The sequence below is a fragment of the Neopsephotus bourkii genome, unplaced genomic scaffold, assembly GCF_033783945.1.
Source record: "Neopsephotus bourkii isolate Nb327-2 ecotype Australia unplaced genomic scaffold, CSIRO-AGI_Nbou_v1 NB_1328, whole genome shotgun sequence".
Taxonomy (NCBI): domain Eukaryota; kingdom Metazoa; phylum Chordata; class Aves; order Psittaciformes; family Psittacidae; genus Neopsephotus; species Neopsephotus bourkii.
Window position 1 is genome coordinate 791,822 of NW_026901808.1, and position 23,606 is coordinate 815,427.

The window sequence follows — 23,606 nt, forward strand, 5'->3', positions numbered from 1 at the left end:
AGATTCACTGCTCTTATTCCTATCAATCAGGTGGGTTTCTTTTATTTGTATGTTTGTTTTGTGAAGGTTTTGTGAAGCTGTGTGTCACCCATCCTTGATGAGACCCATCACCATTCTTTGTCTCTGTTCTCATCATCAAACTAGTGGCTGTGTTTTCTGCCAGGTTTTATTTTGGAAGCTAAAACCCATTTTTAAAAGCAGGTCTGCATTGCTCAACAGTTTGCAGGTTTATGGGTCTGCTACTTTAAAAATAGCATCTTAGAAATTTCAGGGGACTTTTCTGTACTTGGAAGAAAATTGTGTTGTCTCTTATATATAGAAATGGCATACATGGGAAGTGGTTTACACAGCCAGACTTCTGAAATGTGTAACTATCATTTAGCCAATTTGCTGCCCACTTCCTAAGGCTTGACATAGGCAGATTTTCTTTTTTTAGGTTGCCTCAACTTATTGCCAAGGCAAGCTCCCTAGTGATTTATTACTTTTTTTAAAAATCTGAAACTGCAATGTTCTTCTTCTTTTCAGGAGCTATAATTTATTTCTGTAACAGCTGTGATTTGCTGAAAGCTCAGCTATCTCTGGTGGTTTGTAAGGCACAGTCGTTCACTCTGCATTGTGAAGTCCATTCAGAGTGTGCCACACCAGCAGCAGCCCATGCTGGCTTCAAGGAGTCCCTCTCCAATGTCTGCACTTTCCCAGCAATCCCCCATGCCTGGTACATACCTGGCAATCTTTCCAGTGGTGCATGTCCCATACCATGCCCTTCCCCACATCCGATGCTGCTCCAGCTCGCTTGGGCTGCCAGCCTACTGCCATATGATGCAGCAGAGGGCAGTGAACACACCTTAGAGCTAAAAACACGGTATACTTTGGGTTTGTGTTTTTGTTAGACTGTCAGATGTAAAATTGCCACATGGCCAGAGAGTTCTCTGGTGGCTGTGCTTAGAGAGATGCTGAAATGATCCAAACCAAGGTAAGCTGCCATTAACTTCATAGAATGGTTTGGGTTGGAAGGGACCTTAAAGATAATCTAGTTCCAGCCTTACCTGCCACGGGGAGGGACATCTTCCACTAGAGCAGGTTGCTCAAAGCCCCTGAGCAACCTGGCCTTGAACACTGCCAGGCGTGGGTCATCCACAACTTCTCCAGACAACCTGTTCTGATGTCTCACCACCCTGACAGCAAAGAATCTCTAACGTCTAATCTAAATCTCCCCTCTATTGGTTTAAAGCCATCTTCCCCTGTCCTACACCTATATGCCCTCATAAAAAGTCCCTCTCCAGCTTTCTTGTTGGCCCTTTTAGGTACTAGGAGATTGTTACAAGGTCCCCCCTGAGCCATCTCTTCTCCAGGCTGAACAAACCCAATTCTCTCAGACCTCTGATAGTTTTTGTGGCCCTCCTCTGAACTCGCTCCAATAGCTCCATGTCTCTCTTGTGCTGGGGGCCCCAGAGCTGGATGCAGGACTGCAAGTGGGGTCTAATTAAAGTGCAGTAGAGGGGGAGAATCCTCTCCCTCAGCCTGCTGGTCACACTCCTGATGCAGGCCAGGACACGGTTGGAGAGTGGCATCATTTCTGAGAATCAAGAATTTTGTTCTATTTTACAGTGAAGCAAGCTACCCGAGTTCAGGTGGATACTCCTGATCTGCAGAGCTAGCCTCTGACTGGAACATATTCCTAGCCTGCTCCTGGGAACCTACAGGACAAAGAGCATAGGTCAGAACTCAGAAAAGAGAGCTCATTGCACCATGTGGGTGTGTATGTGGGAGGTTTCAAATGAAACAATACCACTTTATTAAGTTCTCTCTCATATCTATCATAATTTAGAGCCTTTCAGTGGGTATAGCTGATTTTACTTCAGCCACTAACACAGACACTCTCAAATTCTGCCTGGTTCCAGCCAGGTTCCAGTCAAGACTCTACCATTTCCCAGTAAGGGCTGAAATTACACAGCTCAGTGCCAAACAGACATTTTCTGACTGACTGTACGTACGTAAGATGTGCATCCACGTCACTAATGCAATAATTCACCACTTGGGATATGTCAATCACTGTAAATAATCATGTTTCAAACACTTTGGATGAGAGCATATAAAATCCAATTACCTTACAATTTTTACCTGTAATTGCAAAGCAATCAGAAGAAAGAAAACTGTCTATCTTTGTAGTGGCATGTGTGCTGGCAATGATGATAAGGCAGTGAGCTCTTTTTAAGTCACTAGAGAGGTATTTTAAAGGATTTATGTTACTATTATTGCATCAGAAGAGCATCGTGCTTTCTTCTTATCTCAGCACCAGTCTCCCCCTCTGCTCAGGTGAATTTTTCACGTGATTTTCTGGTGACTTTTGGGAAAAGCAGAGTTTGGTTTAGTAGGAATCTCCTTTCTTTCAGTGGTAGCCTCAAATCATGCTTTCTTCAGGTGATAATTCAGCAGCTGATGCTATTAATCCACCAATATTTGTAACCTACAGTAATGACCGTCACCCCACTATTACACATCCGGGCACCACCAGCTCTCTCTGAGGGAACAGCACAGGCAGAGATGCTTCTTTTCCATCCACATTAATCTTCCTGCAGTGTGCTAAACCTCTGGGGAGGCCACAGAAAAGTTTGTCTTATTATCTATTTTAAATATCAATAATAAGTTGAGTTTTGCTGGGAACATGACAGAAGGATACCTGTGATTAACCAAAACCCAGAAGCACTGGTTTAATGATGGCACTTGAATGATTCTAAATACAGTCTCTTCTCACTGACAGTCTCTGGTATGTTAGAAGTGGCAGTCCCGGTTACCTGAGTCAGATCCTGCTTCCCAGGGCTGGTGATCTCAAACTCTAACAAGGTTCATAACTCTGTGAACTGAATACTGAACGCTTGCCACCTCACCTAGCCGCAACGTTGTCACATCCTGCACCTTGAGTGGCTTGCTCTGGGTGCTGTAGCTCTTTGGATGTGAAAGCCTGCAGTGAGCTCCCATGCAGCATGCAGATGGCTGCAGGGGACACTAATACACCAGCTCTGTGTGAGGTGACAGGGAAACTTGAGCTGAAAGACAGAGGGGTGGAGAGTCAGTGAAGATGAGGCAGAAGGCTTTGAGAAGGAAGTTGTATTATTTAATAGAGCTGAGATGAAACATTTCCAAATCAACTGTGCATGCTGGCAGAGAGAGAACTGTGATTTACTGCTGCTGTGTCGCACGCAGCACACGGGGGCTGGCTGGCCAAAGGGCCCAGAGCTGTGGCCAGTCAATAGGACAAGCCAGTACATCACACTGCAGAAGATTTACTCTATTCCCTGGAGTAAATATGTAAGGAGATCTCTCCAGAGAAATTGCACTCCCTGCAAACAGACGAATTTTGGGGAACCCCAGGCCAGCTGAAGCGGGATAGGATCTCTGAGATTACCCAGCCCAAGTCCTGCTTGAAGCAGGATGCTCTGGGCCATGGCCAGCTGCTATCAATGGACACCTGGTCTGGGGATGGGGGGAGAAACTACCAGGTTAGGTGACCCCAGGGAAGCTGGGCCAAGGCAGGAGGGAGGGGAGCTGTAGGTGAACAAGGAACAAGGTTGGGTACTGCTGCTCTGCCCCCACCTGCCTCTCCTACCTCTGCTCACCCAAGTTTCCCTCAGCAGTGAAGAGCAGCAGTGTTTCACCCCAAAACTAGCTCATCCCCTGGTGCCAGCCCCAGCACCTCGGGCTAGACTCAGGGCACTCAGCATTCTCCCAGCAGGGACTGGGGTGTCCTGATGCTTTCAGTGTCCCCCTGTGAATCCCACCCACCACAATGAGACCTGACGTGTAAAGGCAACCCTGGCTGGTACCAGGCTGCAGGTGGCACTCAGCCACTACCCAGCTTCAAAAACTCTGCTGCCCTTGTTTTTTTCCCATCGTTTTTGGCAGCCCATGAGAGGAGCGCAGCAGGGACACCTGCTCCAGCCCCAGCTTAGCTCCAATGCTGTGTGGGGCAGCTGACTCCCCTCTGACTCCTCCCTCCCTGCCCTTCCCAGCCAACCTGGGGGCTGTGAGTACCCCAACACCAGAGAAGCCACAACAGAGGCTGGCTCTGATTGTAGTCACATCTTGTGACAGTCCAGAAACAGGGCACACTGTTGTATCAGACATCAATGTGAACGTGGGATGTGGTGACAGCTGGCTGGGGACGCAGGGACCCAGCAGCCTCAGCTGTGAAAATGGCTTTGGGAAGAAGGAAAAGCTGGAGGGAGGCAAAGCTGCAGATGCCACAGCACTACCCAAGGGAACCAGAGGTACATGTAAACAGGTCAGGTGGGCGGCATCAGCTCTGAGCATTGTAATACAAACCCTGTACAGTCTTGGGGAACAGGACTAAAACAAACACAGGTCAGGGGCTCTGTGGTCTGGAATGCCATGACAAGGTCTCACCCTGCTCCCATGCCTTGTCACCAGGGACAGGGAGCTGGGCATGGGAAGTGCTGGTGATTCTCTCTCTATATGTTTCTCAATAGATTAAGCAGTGAACAGGCTGCAGTGCAGTGCCCAAAAAATGTAAATGTAAAAATAATTGGAGAATAAGCCTGTGACTGAGATCCTAGGGAAAAAAAAAAAGAAAAAAAAAAGAAAGAAAGAAAGAAAGAAAAAGAAAAGCCAAACAGAAACACCTTTAGAGAGAGATTTAGACTGTTCAGTCTGCTTAGCAGATCAAAAGGAAAACCAACTCTGCATAGAGGTGGCACCACAGGGAGCAAATACTAAGGGACTCCAGTGCCGTTATCTAGACAGTGCTCAGCACCTGTCTTCCTGCTGGTCTGCAGAGTGAGACAGCCCGGCTCTCTAACGCCATGCTCTCTTGCCGTAGCTCTGAAAAGCACCACTGCATCCTGACTTGCTACTCACAGCAATCCTGTAGTGCTTGAGCAGGAGCTGCTGCATCCTCAGCCCAGTGCTCCTCTTCTGTCTTTGCTTCCCTGCATCCAGGATGGCCTGACACTGTCCTTGTCATCGTGTAGTGGTGTGGCAGAGGCACCATGTCCCCACACTAACTGTCCCCTATACCATATACCCTGCTTCCTTCCTCCAGCCCCTCCTAGGGATTTGTTCCTTGCTCTTTCTGCTCGTGTTTCCTCGGCAACCTGAGCCATTCTCAGCTCCACGTGTCACCTTCATTATGAAGTCTAACTATATCCAGCCCCTCTCTGCCCTCAAACTGCTTGTGCATCTCCAACCACATCCCTGATGGGCCCCAAAACCCCACTGCTCCTTCAGGTGTGGACCTTCCCCACCTCTCCTTTCACCACCTTTGATGAGATTTAAGCAAGTACCACCTTTGGTGATATTTACATCTTAATGTCTTGTAAGACCGTGGGCAGGTCATTTTGGATGTGTGCTTCTCTTTCTACATACACAGCTTACTGCTCTGTAATAAGACACCCTGCTTTTCTTTTTGGCATTATGGATTCTATTAGCACTTCCATGGGATTTCACAGTACCCAAAATCATTGTGGGCTAGCTAAGGCAGAGGTCTCACTCGTCTGAAAAACAGATGGATCCTTATATCCTCCTGAAACCCAGACCCAAAGGCCTCCCATAAAACCGTCTAATCAAACAAAACCCACACGTCTCTCTAGAGGCTTCAGAGGGGATTTCTTGCCTCTTTTTCTATCAAAATCAAGATGCAGAAAATATTTCTGGTACTCCTGCAGTTAACTCTCAAAAGGCAAAAGCTTTCTGAATTTCAGCTCTATGCAGAGCTTCTCAATTATTTACATGCACGGGTACAGGGTAGGTCATGTATGTTAAGTAAGTGAGTGTTGTAAACCTGCCTTGGTGACCAGCTGATGAACAGGACAGCCCCACGCCAAGGCTGGTGGACTGGCTTATGGCAGATGCATGTGACTGTTTCCCCACAGATTTCAGCTGGTTGCTTGACAGGCTGAATGCGTCCATCTCTCCACTGGGAGAAGGGTTGAGATGCTGTTCATTTTGGGTCAAGTGATGTGCTGGAAATGAAACTGCAGCAGCTGAAGAGCCTGAGTAAGTTCTTGCAGGGAGCTCTGTGTGGGCAGGGGGTGGAGGGACAGCAGCTCAGGAGATGTTCCCTGGCAGGTCCCTTCAACCAGTCCAGCAGGGCCCAGCAGGGGACCACCAACATCAGAGAAAAAGGACTTTCTTTTTAAGCTTACCGTTAACTTCTCACCTACCCCCTGTGAACTGTAGCAGCCTTGAAAGCAAACACTTCACACCGTACACAAAGCTAAGGCCATGCAGCACTGTAGGGATGACTTCGGGTAAGATGCAGCACCACCCGGCCTCAGTGCCTTGGGGGCCTGGACCTGAAAATGCTCACAAAGATTTGGGAGCAAGTACTGCTGCTGCCTGCAGTTCAATTCTGCAGGTGGCAGAATCTGTTCAGCAGAAATCAATTCATCAGTAGGTGTCCTGTGATAGTAGCTGGAGCAGAGGGAAATGGGAGAAGGCAAAAAATTGAGTGTTTGACAGCAGAGTCACCAGCTTTTCATTATCCTACAACGCTGTCATGTGGATTTGGTGACAAGTAATCTGAACTGCAGCCACTCATCACCTTTACAAGCAATATCAGCCAGAAAGCTAAAACATAACCTGTCAGTGCACCATGATTAGCTCCCTCTCTCCCCTCCTGGAGATAAGCACTGCCACAGACACACATTTGCTGAGCAGTCTCCTGCTGCCAGCATCTATCTCTCCATCAGCTGTACTGCTGCTGGCTGTGATCTCTGTGTCCCAGACCAAAAGGCTACAGCTCTGTTAGAGGCACCTCTGGATCTCACAAGGATTCAATCATAGTACCTGCAGTAGGTCGGGTCTGGGTAACAGGACCAATTTCCACTCAGTCTAGTGGATTCAATTCCTCTGCCACACCGGGGAACACAGCCAGGGCAGCCCCCAGCATGGCATGGCCATGGTTCATCATCAAACTGGCTTTAGCCAGTTTAGTGGAGTTAGGACATTTCCCCATTAGAAAATAGCAACTTCTTCCTTATCCCCAGTTGATAATCAAGTCTGAAGGTATACCTTGTCACAAAACTGGTCTGTGTTTGGGCAGGGGACACTGAGACAGTCGGCAGCTCCGTGTAGCTGCATTCAGCTCTTCAAACAAATCCTTTGGAAGAAAGGGACACTTGTCCAGTGTGCCATCATCACAGAAACGCTCTCTGGTTTCAAACACATCCTATTGAGATCATATTCAAAGTTATCCTCACCCTTCACTTATTTCAGGCAAGCCCATGGGCTATTTTAGCTCATTTTGCTGGGCAATGCAATTTTGCAGCTCTAAAAGGTGACCCAAATACCCAAACAAAGGAAACCTTGAGAAAGATTCTGTTATTAAGTATCTCACCTTTTATTTTGTTCATTTACACTTCTGGCACTGACAATTCTTTGAAGATATTTATTTTCATGTAAAGACCAAACTTCATTAAAGCAATCAGAAGTCAATTGAATAATATTACATCACTTAAGGTCCAGAAAATGTACACCACTTTCATACATTGTAGGCTTGACTGGTTGCAAAAGGAAATGGCACATGTTTGGCATGGTTAAGAAGTAACTTGGACAGCCCAGCAATTAGTTTAGCAAAACCTGTTTTGTACTGAATACTGTAGCACGCACCCAGGGATTACAGTATGCCTGATGGCACTATGTGCATGTTCTTATTCAACATGGCATTATTACTATCCATTTGGTCTCTAATAATGTCTAAAATATTCTACATAGACTAAAACTGATTGGTGGTTTTGTAGGGGTGTGAGATTCATGATGGAAAGCAGAGATGTGACTTGTGCCACTTCCCAGTGATGCCCTGGACCAGCAGGACATTGAATGCATGGAAAGCATCAAGCATATGAATAATCTTATAGATTTCATGGGGACTACTTGAACACTTAAAACCGAACAGCTGGCAGGCATGCCCGAGGCAGGGCCTGTGGTATAATGCAGCATCCCAGCACCACAAAACTGACTCGTATCACAGCTGCTGAGGAGCCAGGAAGTTTCTCCTGCAGAAGTCATGATGATGGTCATACATTCAGTCCTCTCTAAAGTCTGTGTAATGTTTAAGGCAGCGAGAGACAATTGCCTTTATTTTAACATCTCAGAAATGAATGTTTCCTTTAGAAATAGGTGGACAGTATTCCTGATTAACCAGTGTGCCCCATACTGACAGAAACGCGATGGAAAGCCAAACCAAATTCTGACAAACTGTATTTCAACAGAAGAGAGGACTACAACTGGAGTTCAAGCTTTATAATTACACATGCCAGATCATTCACATATAACAAACCATCGAAGGACAATGCGAAAAAGTGGGGATTTAGATGAAATCTGTATTCTCGAGGCCTGATGGTGGTCGAACTTCCCATGGTGTGAGTGAGCTCTACTGAAGCTGACGAGTGAGCACCTCTGGTGAAGAGGTGTGAGGAAGGTTTAAAACATGCTGCTGGTTCACACTAACAGGTATTGTGGCTAGAGTATATTCTCATATACAGAACTCTGGAACACTATTAACACCCATTTACAAAACACTACAGTGATGGTTATTGGCACATAAAAAACTCCTCCTCTATATGAAAACATACACAAAATAGATAAGAACTGCCATTTTTTCAGACTTTTAAAATCTATATATAGTTGCCTTTAAGGAGTTTTAACCCCCAGTATCACAAACAACAATATTTCTTTAACAATGTTCACCTAGATTTTACTGTGCTGACATTTGTAACACTGCCACAACCTAGACCACTCTGTGGATTATGCTTAACTGTACTGTACACAAGGTGATGGAGATCCATAGAAAACCACTAAGATTTTTGCACAAAAATGTGACTCATTAAAATCCAGAGAATGACTGAGTCACTTCATAGGCAGCAGCTACATGTAAGCTGTAAATGGTACCCGCAATAAAAACACATTTTGCCATAAAGCACATATTGTGGCATTATCTGCTTCTGGCCTGGTACACAAAGCTCGGTTTTCTACCCAACGCAGAGGAATGGGTTTGGTTAGCTTGAGTCTCTCAGAAAAAAAGTGCACAAACATCTTACTCTTTAAAGTGCTTTGCAGAACTGCCTCTTCTGCCTTGATTTCTACCCCGAGATCTCTGTACTGTGAAGACTCTGCCTCTTTCTCCTTTTCTCTCTCTCTCAGGTAACAAACCCTTTTACATAAGTACAAGTAAAATGTCAAGAAGTCCATGTTAGAAGAGAATTGATGTTAAGCAGAAATCTGGGTATAAAGCTGACAAATACAGGGTCCATCTTCTACTAGCCTACTGTGTACCTGTGGGATTGCGCCCAACACCCTCATGGGTGAAGGAAAGACCCTTGCTCAGAGCCTGTAGCAGCCCCTAGCAGCCTAAACAGTGCTCAACACAAGCGACTAAGAAAGGCAAAAATTTCACCTAGGTAACAAGCACTAGCTTTGCAAACTCCATTGCCACATTCTCACCTCTGTGTAGCACTTGTGTGCTTCTCCCCCATTAGTCTGTCAGTTCTCCTTCGCTCACCCACAGGACCAAGGACAGTCCCTTGTTCCCACCATCCTTCTCCCACATGGGAGACAAGCTAGCGACTGCTCCTCTCAGCTATGACACCGATCTCTACTGAAACATGACTCTGTGGGGGTTTTAACATGTCATTTCTCTCTTCCTGCCTCCCAACCCTAACTCCTGCACCAGTGAAATGTTAAATTTACCAATTCATGCCAAAATAAGTCAGAATGACGATTCGCAGGATGTATCTGCTCTAGTCCCAAAATTTCTGACGGGGCTGTCACTGCAACTCGCAAGGCAGCAACATCTACCATCTGTCTAAGGTGCATACATAGCAATGCAGTTCAGCTCTCCAAACGAGTCCTGGCCCTTGCTTTGTTTCTATGTCTATTTTGCAAACAGGTTTGTTTCTCTTGTTAGAAGATGACTTTGATCAGCAAAGTGACATAGGGAAGAAAGAAGTGGCAAATTATCTCAACGTCTCCCCAACACTTTGAATTTCAACATGGTGAGCAAACTACTATATATGAATTAATGTGAAATATATTTTAAAAGATTAAAAATGCCTCAGGACTTGTTTCCTTTATCCTTGCCTTTAGATCACAACGTGAAGAGTCGGTAGATCAAGCAGAACTGAAATACCTCAGTGTTGTGTATAAATATGTCCAACTCTGCCAGCATTACTCCAGCACTCCTGATGCAGAGAATACCTGAATTAAGTGTGCAGTCCCTGTGAAGAAACGAGTGCGCATCTTCTGCAGAAAGCTTTCAATAAAATGGTATTGTGCTTAGACACACAATTTACTTCAGAAATTAAAATCCTGTCATAAGAAATTATTCAGCTACACTGTAGTTTTATTCTTTTATCTGGAATGTTACTAAGTCTACCTTTAGCAAAAATCTCTTAAAACTTAAAATATGCACAAATATAAAAATCTCTGCAAAATAGAAACATTTAATTTTCTTGATACACTATAAATTTTCACAGATTCTAAAAATAAAACCCTAATTGCTAAGACTGATTTGAAGTATTTGATCTCATTTGTATTACACATGATGCTTCCGTACTAGGTTCAGCGTTTCTAAGGTATGGAATGTTGTCTTGGGGTAAAGCAACCCTAAAAGGAAAACTTAAACCCAACTCTGCAGGCGGGAAAGGGGGAGCGACAATCAAGAACCTAATTTATTTTGCACCCTCATAGCCAATAGCAATGATGAATAAAATGCACGAGTTTCAATCATTTTGCCTTGAGGAAAAGGGGAGGGGATGCAAACCTTCAGAAAACTGCTTTCAGTAAGACTGAACTCGTGTGAGAAAATGAGCCCAGTGCTGTACACAACCGAGTGCCACTTCTGAGCGCATCTGTGAAGCAGGGCTGGCAGAGAGAGATGGTCTTCTGCTGCTAAAAACCCCCAGCACTGCCTGCAAAACAGAAAAGGCTGATCTTGTGATAGTGATCTTTCCAGTGACTTTCCTTTGGTTATGCCCAGTAAGTGCAGTGGTTTCCTCTACCTGTGGACACAAGTGCAATGAAGCTTGAGGTCAGCATTAACACTGTGCTGGCACAGGGACAATCCCCAGCTTGTGCCCTGCTCCAGCAAACACATCAAGCAAGGGAACGTTCATAGGTGTAACAGTGAGTGTGGGCTTGTGATTTTGGGGGGATCAGAACCAAAAGTCCCTGTTCTCAAAAGCCAGTAAACACTCACTTAAACCTATGAAACATACAAGCACAGGTTGGGTGTTACACACTTATTCATGCTGTTCTGGGTAACAAAACTGTTCCAAAATAGGATCTTCAAATACACATTTGTTGGATTTAGGAAGAAACAAATTTGCCCTTAAAACTGTGCCAAGTATCCCTTTTTCTCATTTCACATACTGCACCTTCTGTGAAGGTTTCAAAGAGGTGACAGCCTAACAGAGGCATCCCATGGCGGGTGCATTTGTAGACAGGTCTGGAGACCTGAGTGTTTGCAACAGCTTGTGCTCTCAAGCACAGAGATACTGTGCGCTTCAAGGGCAGGCAAGATGGAAGGTGTGAGAATCCAGCCCCCTCACTGCTCAAGCTGATGTTTTAAGATCGAGCCACTCTTGGCAGCGATTCATTTGAAATTCCCTCTGTCCACCATGTTTGCCCCTTTTAATCCCAGTCAAGTCACAGAATGCTTTAAAAGGTTTTCTCTCCAAAAATATTTCCTCAACTAATGAAGTAAAAAAGACAGTAACATAAAATACAGCCAGTTGCTGAAGGTCAGTAACTGGAGAGTAAGCACACCCCTCACAGAAGCTCAGATAACATAATGTCAGAGTTCTTTACAACAAAACCCAACGTTATCCAATTAAAGTAATTTAGTAACAAATGTCCGGTCTCAGTTTTGATAGTAATACTACATTCGAAGTGTTTTTCAACCGAAGACAAGCCCACAGAGCAGCTCTATAAAAGCTAATGAACCAAACAACTTCTTTAACCTTTACACAGTGAAAAATGACTGTATTCTTTACCAAACAAACGGGGGGGCAGCCCACAGGCAGAGGAGGTTTTCCACATTCTTTCATGAAGCAAATGTTTCAAAGATAAGAATTTGAACTGCTGATGCTTTCAAACTCGTATCTCTGAAGGCTTAAAGCAGCAAGGGCAACATCATATTTTTATGTAACTGCGTAAAATTCAATTTTCCAAGGCAAGCAATCACGGCAGGTGAATAAAAACCCATTCACATTTTCATTACCATGCTAAAGGCAGCCCAGTTGATTTTTGTGCCTGACATTTTCTTGACAATTTTGCAATGCTTCAGTAAGGCAATTAACATGAGATGTAGGCTTCTGCCCACTGCTAATATTTCTCTTTAGATCCAGCGAGACACTGGTTGACTAAGGGCATTTGAAAGAAGAACGTGCTGGGATTCGTCTACTCTGCACATATGGAGATAAACTGAAGGCAATACGATTACTCACGAGCAAAAGGTGCAGGAGGGATGACCACTGTGCGTTTAGCAGCACAAAACACCTCCCCTCCTCCTCTTTCATGGTAGTTTGTGTTCAAAGCCAGGCACAAACCCAAAGGTTCAAATGCAAAAAAGAAATCAAAATTAATTTTTTCCCAGTTAACTGAGGCCTCCATGTTGTACCCAGCCATAAACACCAGTCCATTTGTACATGCAGACACACGCTTAGCTCTGTTTTCCTCCTGTTGGGTAGTTAATTTTGGCAGCTTCTCTCACAAACACTAACTCCTGACTGCAGTGTGTACTTGAGAGCAGCAGTGGCAAGATAACCTGGTGTAACACAAATGTCTGCTACCCTAGTGAAGCTCCCCTCAGGCAAGTATAGCTCTCTACTTGTTATCTCAAATAAATGAAAATGGAAATTCTCTTGGGGCAAATCTGGTAAGTGTTCCCTCCATAGACACAGCAGGTATTTGTATGTTCTTAATCAGCTACACCTTTTCAATGGTTGCCACTGCAGCAGCTTATGCACTCGTCATCTGTTGTATTGCACAGCAGAGCTGTTTCCCAGGCTGCTGTGGGGTGGGGATCCAACAAACGGCTGCCTTCTGATTAGCCACTCTGTACCCCTTGTCAGTACTGAAGATAAGGACCACCACTGACCATCTAGGATAGCCTTCTTTATTCATCTGGTGCAGTGCACCCTACTAACTACCTCGGGATGGTGCAGTGTTGCACACACATGGTGAATTCACATAATTGTGGAATTCAGTCTCTTTTGGAAGCCATTGCTTTGAGTTATCAAGAAAACACTAGCATTTTGAATACCCTCCCAAATGGAGCATTTTTGAACATGAAGGCATTTTTAACTAGACAGTAGAAAGGAGAACCAGACCAGAAGCAGGGCAGTGAGGTCATCAGAGAGCTGCTTTTCCCCCAGAAGGCTTTTAAATGATTAAATACACCAGCAGCTGAAAATTATTCCACGTCAGAAGCATCATTGTCAGAAAGATGGTAATTACTTCCCTTCACCCGAATATATTCAATATACCTCCCTTCATCAGAATCCGACATACCACATGTACATAGCCTGTTTTCAAACAAAGACTCAATTTCCTCTAGTTTTTTCCCTTTAGTCTCAGGAAGGCAGCCATAGATGAAAACCAGTCCCAAGGCAGCAAACCCTGCGTAGAGGAAGAAGGCTCCTGCAATGTAAAACAGTATGCACAGTCAGTTTCAGAAGCCAGTTCCTGTCCCTTCTCTGCTCCAGAGCAGAGGGAGCAGCAGAAGCAGCAGGCTGCGGATATCCAACAAGTACGTAAAAACAAAGCTTGGAGCCTTACTGCATCGTTCCATAACAGAGTAAATTAACAAAAGCAATTTTATTTCACATGGAATACACACCTTTTCTGGGCAATCCATTCTGCTCTTAAAATAAACAGCAATTAAACAACTACATATCAAGTCAAGAGCTCAGTTTATCTTAAAAGTGAAGGACACACTCAGAGAGCCCCCTAAAATGAGAAACTTTAGCAGAAAAGAAATGGCCAGGATTAAAATAATACTTGTGATGCTTACATCTAATTGTTACTTACAATTCCTCTGCAGGGACAATTAGCACTGAGAAGGAGCTTGTTCCCACCCACAACCCACCATACCTAGGGGGGCAGAGAATGTACTAGAGGACCAACAAACATTTATCTGCCATGTGTTTCTAGACTGATGACTCAAAAGAACGACAAGTAGAGCTGAAATGCCCTGTACTAGCAATGATGTGAAGGTCACAGCAACTCCCTAGCAGTTTAATGTAATTTAAATGACTTGTACCGGAGTGGCTGAGCAGTAATCTGACAAACCCTCCGCATGCCCCAGCAGACAAGACTTAATCAAAAGCTGGGAGTGGGGCGACAGCATCTCAGAAAGGTAATTCTGCAAGGACCATCTGATACCGATCTTGGATACCGTAATAAACTGGGAAAATGCTGTCTCCTGAGTGGGAATTGGCATGTTTCACCAGGTCCAAAGCAGGGGTTTTTCCAGCTTCCCAGTTTCAATCAACTGTTCAGGTTCCCAGTTAAGAAATGCTTCTCATGAAAGCTGGACCAAACCATATGATCCAGGCAGCTCCTATCTTTAGTAAGATGCATCTCTAGTCTTACTAAACCATGGTGGGTTGAGAACATTGCATTCACACTTGACATTTCACAGCAAAACCAACTAAGCGACCCAGAATCAGTAGAAAAGCTATGTGCCAATGGTAGTACTGCACTCATGGACTCATGCTGTTTCTTACCATAGTATGTCAGGTATTCAGCTGTATGCAGAAACGTCAGTGACACGAGCACATTGAAAACCCAGTTGACTCCAGAGGAACACGCATTTCCTGTACTCCTAGCCCAAAGTGGGTAAATTTCAGAATTGACAGTCCAGGGCATAGGACCCATCCCTGAGAATTAGAAAAAAAAGGAAAAACCTCAGTTTAATGGCTAGACCCCAAAGTAAATTTATCATGGAGCCTCAATATTTGACATTTTACCTTTACATTTTTTAACTTGTATGTGAAAACAAACGTTTGCTTACCAGGTGCAAAGAAAACCAAGTACAAAATAAGGCCCAGAAGTGCTGTCCAAGAGTATGGAGTGGGGCAGAAATTGTATGCCCAAAACAAATCTTCCTTTTTGAATGCTGTTTCATTTGAACACCTGAAAAATAACAAAAACCCTTCATATTAAATAATTTTCAAGGAAATAGATGACATTTCAATATAAATAGGGCTAGTAATAGAATCATAGAATCACAGGATTGTTTGGGGTGGAAAGGACCTAAAAATATCTAGTTTCAACCCCCTGCCTTGGGCAGGGACACCTTACCCTAGACCACATTGCCCTAGGCTCTGTGCAGCCTGGCCTTGAACACTGCCAGGGATGGAGCATTCACAACTTCCTTGGAGAACCCATTCCAGTGCCTCCCTACCCCCACAGTAAAGAACTTCCTCCTTATATCTAACCTGAACTTCCTCTGTTTAGGTTTGAACCCATTACCCTTTGTCTTCTAAAAGCTGACTAAGGTACAATTAAGATGAAAAATGTAATCCCTGCTATTTTGTCAAGGTCTTTGAGCCTAAACCAACATTCAAAAATGTGCTTTTTCCCAAGCCTGGTCTTTGGAAGCATAACCAGCAGAACGCTCCTGAATTTAAACACCTGCCTTTTACCTACAGATCTCCTCCAAATGACTAGTCTTTACTACGCATGAAGTCATACAAAAGCTAAGACCATTCACATGAATATCACACAAAGCAGAAAGAGCTGCAGCAGCAGGGCTTCAAGCTAAAAATGCTGCGTGCAAGGATCTAAGGTCAAATAAAAGTTAGTCCTTACGTCATTGATGAATTAACTATATGCTGCACACTTTGAATGTAATCAGCAATGCTTATGGAATGTGCCAAGGTCAAGTGAAGTTATAAGGAGAAGAAGCCTATGCTTTCTTTTCTACACAGTGAAATCATTTAGAAGAAGTGTTTCTAATTAGACAGTAAAAATAAGAATCAGACCAGAGGTGAACCGAGCCTGAGCTACTGCAAGAAGAAGTGTCTCTATTGGCAAGGACTTTGTGGAAATGAAATATTTTGAGGAATAGGTATAACCACAGGTACTCAGATTGAGTGCCAATAATATTTTAAATATTTTAAAGGAATACTGGCTACTTTTTTTTTCTTTTCTTAAATTAGCATTTGTTTAAAGGGACCACAAGTCACAGCTGTACCTAGAGAAACTTTTCAGCTGCAACCACATCAATTGCAGACATCACCCTCTGATATGCAAACAATGTTATTTACTTGAAGAGAAGACCTCAAAGAGAGATGAACATCTGTCTGGGTTATGATTTACTGGTCAATTGAGAACTTACGTGAAGGATATGACCCTCTTGACAGCAGAAGAAACAGAATGAAGATGCCTACAACGAATGACAGCTTGGCAACAAGTGGTGACACTGTGGAGTAACAGACACCCTGGCATGTTTCAGAGGAGCTACCACCACTGCAGTTGAGTTTCAAAAGCAAATTCAAAGAACCCACTTCTCTAAATGTTCTGTTAAAAAATAGCCAGCCAGCCCAAGGTTGAACAGGAATATGCTAAGCGCTGATGGCCAACCCACCATTAGGAATCTTCCTTATGTTGGCATGGATGTACCAACAGGACAACACGTAAAGCAGGATATCACTGTGAAGTCCCAAACCTGATCTCAGGACAGCTGGAAATCCAAAGTTCAAATACATTTAAAAGAGGGAGATTAATCCAACAGATACTGCACAAACATACACCAAACCCCAGCCAAACCCTAATGCTACTTTGATGTCAGTAAGCTGCAAGATCTGCAGTTCCACCTTGCACTTGAGCAGCAATTGACCATGTACAGTCAGCACTCTCTGGAGAAATGGTGATCCCTTGATGTGTTGCCAGCAAAGCAGCCAGTGCTGGTGTGCACCCTTCCATCCTGCTGCAGCCCTGCCTTGCCGAGCTACCCCACAAAGCCCCTGTCATCCAGCGCATACAGATTCACTTTCAGTCTGGAGATGAAATGCACGTAGAAAACAGGCCAACTGAACATCCCTCTCAAAGATATGTCCCTCAAGCCCAGACACAACCAACTCCTGGCCTCACCTGCCGGCTGGCCACTGGAGCACCCATCAGCATAAGACACTAGCAGCTTCCATGAAAGATCTTTTTCACCTTTTCTTAGCCAAAAGTACTTCTGCCATCTTGCCACTTCTTCATCTTGCTTCTAAGTATCCTCTCGGGTTCCTCTTTCTGGTACTTTGCTCTTTAATAGCTCAGTTCTACATCTCTTTCTATGCTGAGTGCAAGACATGGATCATTCCCTGTTAGCGTCCACCCTGATGCTTCCCTACCACTCTACAAACTCCTCACTGTGTGCAGGTTAAACCATATTTGAGCTGTGTCCCAGGTCTAAGATGTATAGAAGACTGAACTGTGCTGGAGAGCTATCCATGTTTAAAACAGAAGTTCCTTATATATTAAGGAAACAATGTTTGAAAGATTAATTACTGTAGACCCTGTTGCCACCTCCCGCTCAGCCCTGCATAGCTGCCCACTCTGCACCTGCACCACTGACAGATCACAGGATTGCTCCACTTTGACACCATTTTCATAACATCAGTTTCCCTTCTATCGCTGTTATTCTAATCTCATTTGCAGGTGTTTGGTAATGAATACACACTGATTAGCATTTTAAAACATCACTGAGATTGGCTCCTCCATTCTGCCCAGCCAGTCTGGCAGCTCCTCAGAGAGGAGCCTTATGCTTTCTCTCAAATGCTATTGTAAACAAAGATGTACTTGGTTTATTATCTTGCATCTATCTCCACCAGTGCAAACCAACCTGCTGATTCATACAGACACAACCACTGAGAGGTCTGGATTTTTCCTTCCCTACCATGTTTTGCCCAGATGCATCCTAGTTTGATGGAGTGGAACACAAATGATACAAGGGAAAAACAGATGTCCCCAAGGCCTCCTATGGCTGAAGCCACACGTCTGTCCTCTGCTGTCTGCCCATAACTGAGAGGAAATTCTATTGCAAGAAAGCAGATTCAATGCACTGAAACAGGAAAAATAGCACAGGAGACTAGATGTAACAGAAACTTTGTAGTAATTAACTGTGCTTTGCTTATCCTTCAGTAGTTAACCAGCATGGTACACAGAATAAAAGCAAAGATACTTGCATTTGCTGGCATCTTGCAGTGCTGTGTATGTTCAAAAATAACACTCCTCCAAGGCTGGGGATCTGTTCAAGCTCTGTTACTGTGCTAAGTCTATTGCTATACTTTTCTATGAGATCTATTATTTTGCTGAAGAATATATTCATAATTACTGAGCAATGTGTTACCAGATAAAATTCTGAGTTTTGTCCTTCCTGAAGGGATCATTTACAATGGAAAGTGGACGAGCAGCTACCCAAGCTGAAACACACAGAGGAAAATGCCCTTTAAAGAGCTTACAAGTGTAATGATGCAGTCAGATACCAGTGCAAAGAGTCTGTAAATACCAATATGCTGAGTAACAGTCACATCAGTATAAACAGTGAAGACACACCACATCATTTCCTCTGAAATTACTGCCAAAGTGAAAACATGACAGCGATACACTGCAAATCTTTGCCATGAATTTCTTTCATCGCATATTCTCCACAGAAAATTTCAGATGAACATCTGTTCTCATTAGTGAGAACCTGACCTTCCAACAACTGATGCAAACAATTCAACTGACTGGAGGTAAATCTGAGCAGCAGTAGATTTCTAAGTTATGGGAATTATATGCTTGTTTCATAATCACAGAATCCATGCTTTATCAGATATGGTTCAGAAGATCTAAAGCTTTGCTCCCCACCTCCTTCAGTTACCTTCATATGGCACATAAAAGAAAGTAAGAGAAAAAGAGCTGCTGCAGGCCACCTAAAATGTTATTGCTAATAGCAAGAGGACAAAACAGGATAAGACCATTTCCTTGATCATCAATCTAAATTTTCCTAATACCTGAGCCGATTTGGCTGTAGAATAAGTCTGAAGTGCAACACTGAAAACCACAGAGAGGGAAATGGCTAGTAGCACCAGCAAGTGAGCACAGCACAAGGCAGAGACCAAATTGATTTTCTTCTCAAATTTCCATAAGTTTTGCTTTGCTGCAGAGTGAGGACTGTGTAGCTTTTGTGGATTAAATGTTTCATTCTGAACAGTTCATATATCTTTAATGTAAAAGCTGCTGAATTCTCATTGTCTTTTATGCTCTTCAGACACATCTTAAATGGATTTAGATCAAAAGTCTTAAAAGGTCAAAATTCAAATGAAATAGGGCTAAGGAAATAAATTATTTCTAAAGAAAATCACTAATGTGATCATTCGTCTCCTTAAAATGCCTGTTAGAGCAGGCACGTTGCAAAATTACACATTTTGCTCCAAGATAAAATTTCACATCAGGCGCTGATGGTACAGAAGGATTCCAGACCTAAATCAGTTTCCCTAATTCCCGACTTCTTTGTTGTAACAGGAGTAAAACCACTTAAGGACTGCTCTTGTGCTAGATTTTTGTGCCTGGGTTATCCAGATGACGATAAACTACAATTTATCAACTTAGTCTCCAGTTTAACACAAATACATTGGATTTTTAAAAATCTTGTTAAAGAGATTTTTAGTCTCCCTTGCAGAGTGATGACTTTTATATCATGCCAATCCAACTTAACACTATAGGTTTATGCCAACACTATTGACTCATCTTTCCACCTGAAGCCTGGTAATGGAAAGGACAGAAGACCAAACATTCATAATTCAGAGTTGCCATTGTTTGGTCTGAGAAAGGCTTTTGTGGAAGATGCATGGGAACAACTAAGATTATTTACCCACTCATCCTGTGGAGGAATCTGGACCTTGACACCTGGGTTAGTTCTCACAACTTCAAGCCCCTCTTTTTCTGCTATTTAGTTGTTTGAAAAGACCCCTAACTATCTTTAAATTATTTACAAGACAGAATTTAGCAAGGTACCAGATTAACTCTGTAATAATTTTGGGATATACATGCATCTTAGGAGAACTTTGGAAAACGCTTCTATCCTGTCCATCAAGTGGCCTCTCTAATCCACACATATACATTCAAAATAATTTACATTAGCACAACCTGTAGAAACCAGTGAAACCATAAGGTTTAGTTTCCACTATAACTCAGTATATTCTGATTTAAAGAAAAATCTCTGCTTCATTCAGTGCTTAATTTTTATACACACATATGGCAAGATGCAATCAGGAGTATCAAGCAAAGCATAACTCTTTCCTGAAGGCGAACAGATTATTTAAACTTGACTAATGTCTGAATCAGTATTTCCTAAGCTTTCTCACAGTTCCATAGTTACTGGCTTCTATGCCTCAGAGAAGATGTGCTGTAGCTTCACGCCTCCCTGGAGAAGTTTGCATCTACCACTTTGACTTTGTAGTTTACACAGAGAAGTAATTCATCCATTAAACCAGATGTTGCTAAAAATACGCAGATGAAGCTTCTTTCACCAGATGATGGCAATTGAAAAAAGCAGAAAAGCACAAACAGATGCAGCCTTGAAAAAATGTACCCATAAAATTTCCCAGTATTCAGCTAGATATTGCTTAACCTTCACTACATAAAAATACCAGCGTGTTTTGGGACATTCATTGAAGCCTTCTGCTGTAAGTGGCAAAGACTTCTTAAAATATTAGCACACACTTCAAAAACTTGGAAAAATACTTTCGTTCACATCAAGAAAGCAAACTGCACCTCAGCAGATTGCTGATGCATTTGCACATGACTGAAAAAGAGTCTTTATCATGCTGAGGGCCCCTGCTATAGGATTTAACCATTATAGCTACAGAGCTGTGGGTGATATCCTGCACAAAGAACAGAAAGCAGGGCACTTTAATGGATAAGAGCTATAGTAATTGCTGCTGCCCAAGATATATAAAAAAAACTCCTTCAACTAAAGAGACAAAGCCAGTTGTGTCTATGCAATGCTTTCCATGCCAAGGAAGTTTAGTAGCAGCTACTAAGGCTAGAACAATACCAACAGGAAAATTATTCTCCTCAGACTGAATGACTGGCACTTTGTACCCTTCATCTGGGAAATTAAAAGCACACATTCAAACTTCAGTTAAGAAAAGAAATAAAATACCAAAGAAACAAGAAACCAGAAGCATGCTTGCTTTGCCTATTAGAGAGCCAAAGAGTTTAGAGATGCCTTCTTAATTGTGTGCTGTAGGGTAAGAACTGGATTCCTAATAAGGTTTTACATTTAAATCATCATTACTTACAGATCTGCTCGGAGGCAGCATGTAACATATACACAAATAACTGTCAACTATTCACACGAAGCATCATTTCCCTTACTGGCTGTTATCTTCTGATCTCTCTATCTTCTTTCTTAGAAAAGAAACAGCCTCTACAGACTGTTAAAATCAATCACAAGCAATACTTCACTATTGTTCATACACACTATTACATTAAAACATTACTTAGTATTTCATTTACCCAATCAGAAGACCTTACTGGAATGATCCCTTAGAAATACCTATCTCTAAGACATTACTGCCTTCCACCATGCTTGGACATGTGTACTCTCCGCTGGGTAAAAAGCTGACCAAGCCCAAAGAGTGGTGGTGACTGGAGTCAAATCCAGTTGGTGGCTGGTCACAAGTGGCTTTCCCCAGGGCTCAGTACTGGGACTAGTTCTGCTCAGGATCTTTCTCAATAATCAGGGTGAGGGGATCAAGTGCACCCTCAGTATGTTTGCAGACAACACCAACCTAAACCATTCTATGATTCTACAGTTTTCACTCATGTCAGAATTCATACCTGCATGAGACTTAGTATGCTGTTCTGATCGCACCTCTGTTCCCAGCTACCCAGTCACAGATGAACATGATCTTTTCTACGTTATCATTTAGCTGAAAGTCTTTAGAGTTTGAATTCAAACACTTGCCTTTTCCCAAGCTGAGAAATTCCAGCTTTGCAACTGCATCTGAATTTGCCCAATAGAGTGCTGGAGCTGTTATTCAATCTGAATAAACTGAGCAATAGACTACCAAATGATAGAAAACAGGAGCAATTTTTCCTCATGAAAAATAGTTCTCCAATATTAATCACATCAAAGGGGTTCTTAACTGTTTGCCGCTCTGGATGTTTCAGTGGTTTTGTAACCGCACATTAGTGAATTCTGAAGGGTGGACAACATAGTTGCTGTGTCTCTTGACAGAGGAAGAAGCTTGGATATCTGACAGAGCCAGTCAGGATGCTCATTAGCTGTGGGTCTGTGCAAGCAGCTTTCGTGTGATTAGACAACTCTAATTTCCTGATGAAAGATGTTCAGTTTTGGATTGGTTTCTGGATTGGTTTCTCCTTCATATTGCCATATCCTATTCCTGTCCCCTCAGAGGTGAGCCTGCTGCTCCATTAGACTTCTTTATCCTTATACTGGTGCCATCCAAGTCCTGCTGGCCACCTTCATGCCACTGGCTACAACTTCCAACTCCACTGTCACACCACTACTGTTTCAGGCTTCATTTTATCATTGTATCTACCAGAAGGGGAGAGAGACAAATCTCTGCTACTATCAGAACACAGTCTGACAAGCTTCGCCATGCTCTTTCACACTCTCCTTACCTCGAGAAACAGACTCAAACCGGGAAAAGGCAGAATAATGTTTATACCTCGTGTTAATACCCAACCATCTGAGATTTCACAGCACCTGCTGGGTATACATGTACAGCAATCCCTGCTACAGCACACTTGAAAACTGGGAGCAGAAATAAGCAAACACCTTTTTCGTTACAGGACATACAATTATCTTAATCTCACTACACATAGATTGAATGATTTTCCTTCCTAACATCTCTCTTACTCTTCCAATACCTCAAGTTGTAATAAACGTATCAGGAAACATCTGACATTGCTGTTCTCAACAGACTGCCTGATCCTCGTTCTAATTCTGATCCTGACTGGATACACTTTGTACCCCAGTACAAATTAAAATTAACTAGTAATAATTAAATTATATGATTTTGTAATCATAACCAAATCATAAATAATTCAAAGATATTAATAATGCATAAACTCGTGAGAGGTCATGCGACTATGAAAAATAATCATCTGTTCACTTAACAAACAACTAGCAGTCATACCTACAGAATTTTAATGGCAGGATGCAAATTAAAACCTGATCAAAATGCAGTATCTTAATTAGTTTTGAGCGTAAGCATCTTAATTGAAACCAGTGTCCTTCATGCATTTCTACCTATGATCATTTAAACTAATCTAATCAGACAATAGTTTCAAAAGACGGTATTTTGTGTTTCTTTTTAACATTGGACACTTCCAGGTACAAAATCAGTTCTTCAGTTAAGGGGAAAAAAAAAAGGAGGAATATGGCTTCTTTCTTTCTTCTTTTTTTTATGAAAAACTTCAAGACTGCCCTGAATTTCAACAAAGAAATGAAAGAAGAGACAAAAAGAAAGGAACAGAAATATTTTGCTTGATTTATTTCTCATACTGAAATATTTCATACGCTGTAGTTTTCACTAAGTCTTTCTTTCAAGAACCATCAACTCTCAAAGAACTTCACT

General features: G+C 42.8%; 1 protein-coding gene across 2 annotated transcripts in view; it reads right to left on the reverse strand.

The window, feature by feature from the left end:
* Positions 1-7,333: 7,333 nt before the first annotated feature.
* The window catches only part of SLC2A13 (solute carrier family 2 member 13), a 156,004-nt gene continuing 139,731 nt past the window's right edge, over positions 7,334-23,606 (reverse strand). The window contains exons 8-11 of one of the 2 annotated variants that reach the window (XM_061366238.1): positions 15,032-15,153; positions 14,745-14,897; positions 13,528-13,656; positions 7,334-10,925 (exon numbers count right to left, since the gene is read on the reverse strand). In XM_061366238.1, coding sequence (XP_061222222.1) covers positions 10,906-10,925; positions 13,528-13,656; positions 14,745-14,897; positions 15,032-15,153 — 424 coding nt within the window. In that variant the 3' untranslated portion in view covers positions 7,334-10,905. Of the gene's footprint in view, positions 10,926-12,149; positions 13,657-14,744; positions 14,898-15,031; positions 15,154-23,606 lie in introns of those variants that run through there. The other variant, XM_061366237.1, reaches the window with a different exon arrangement.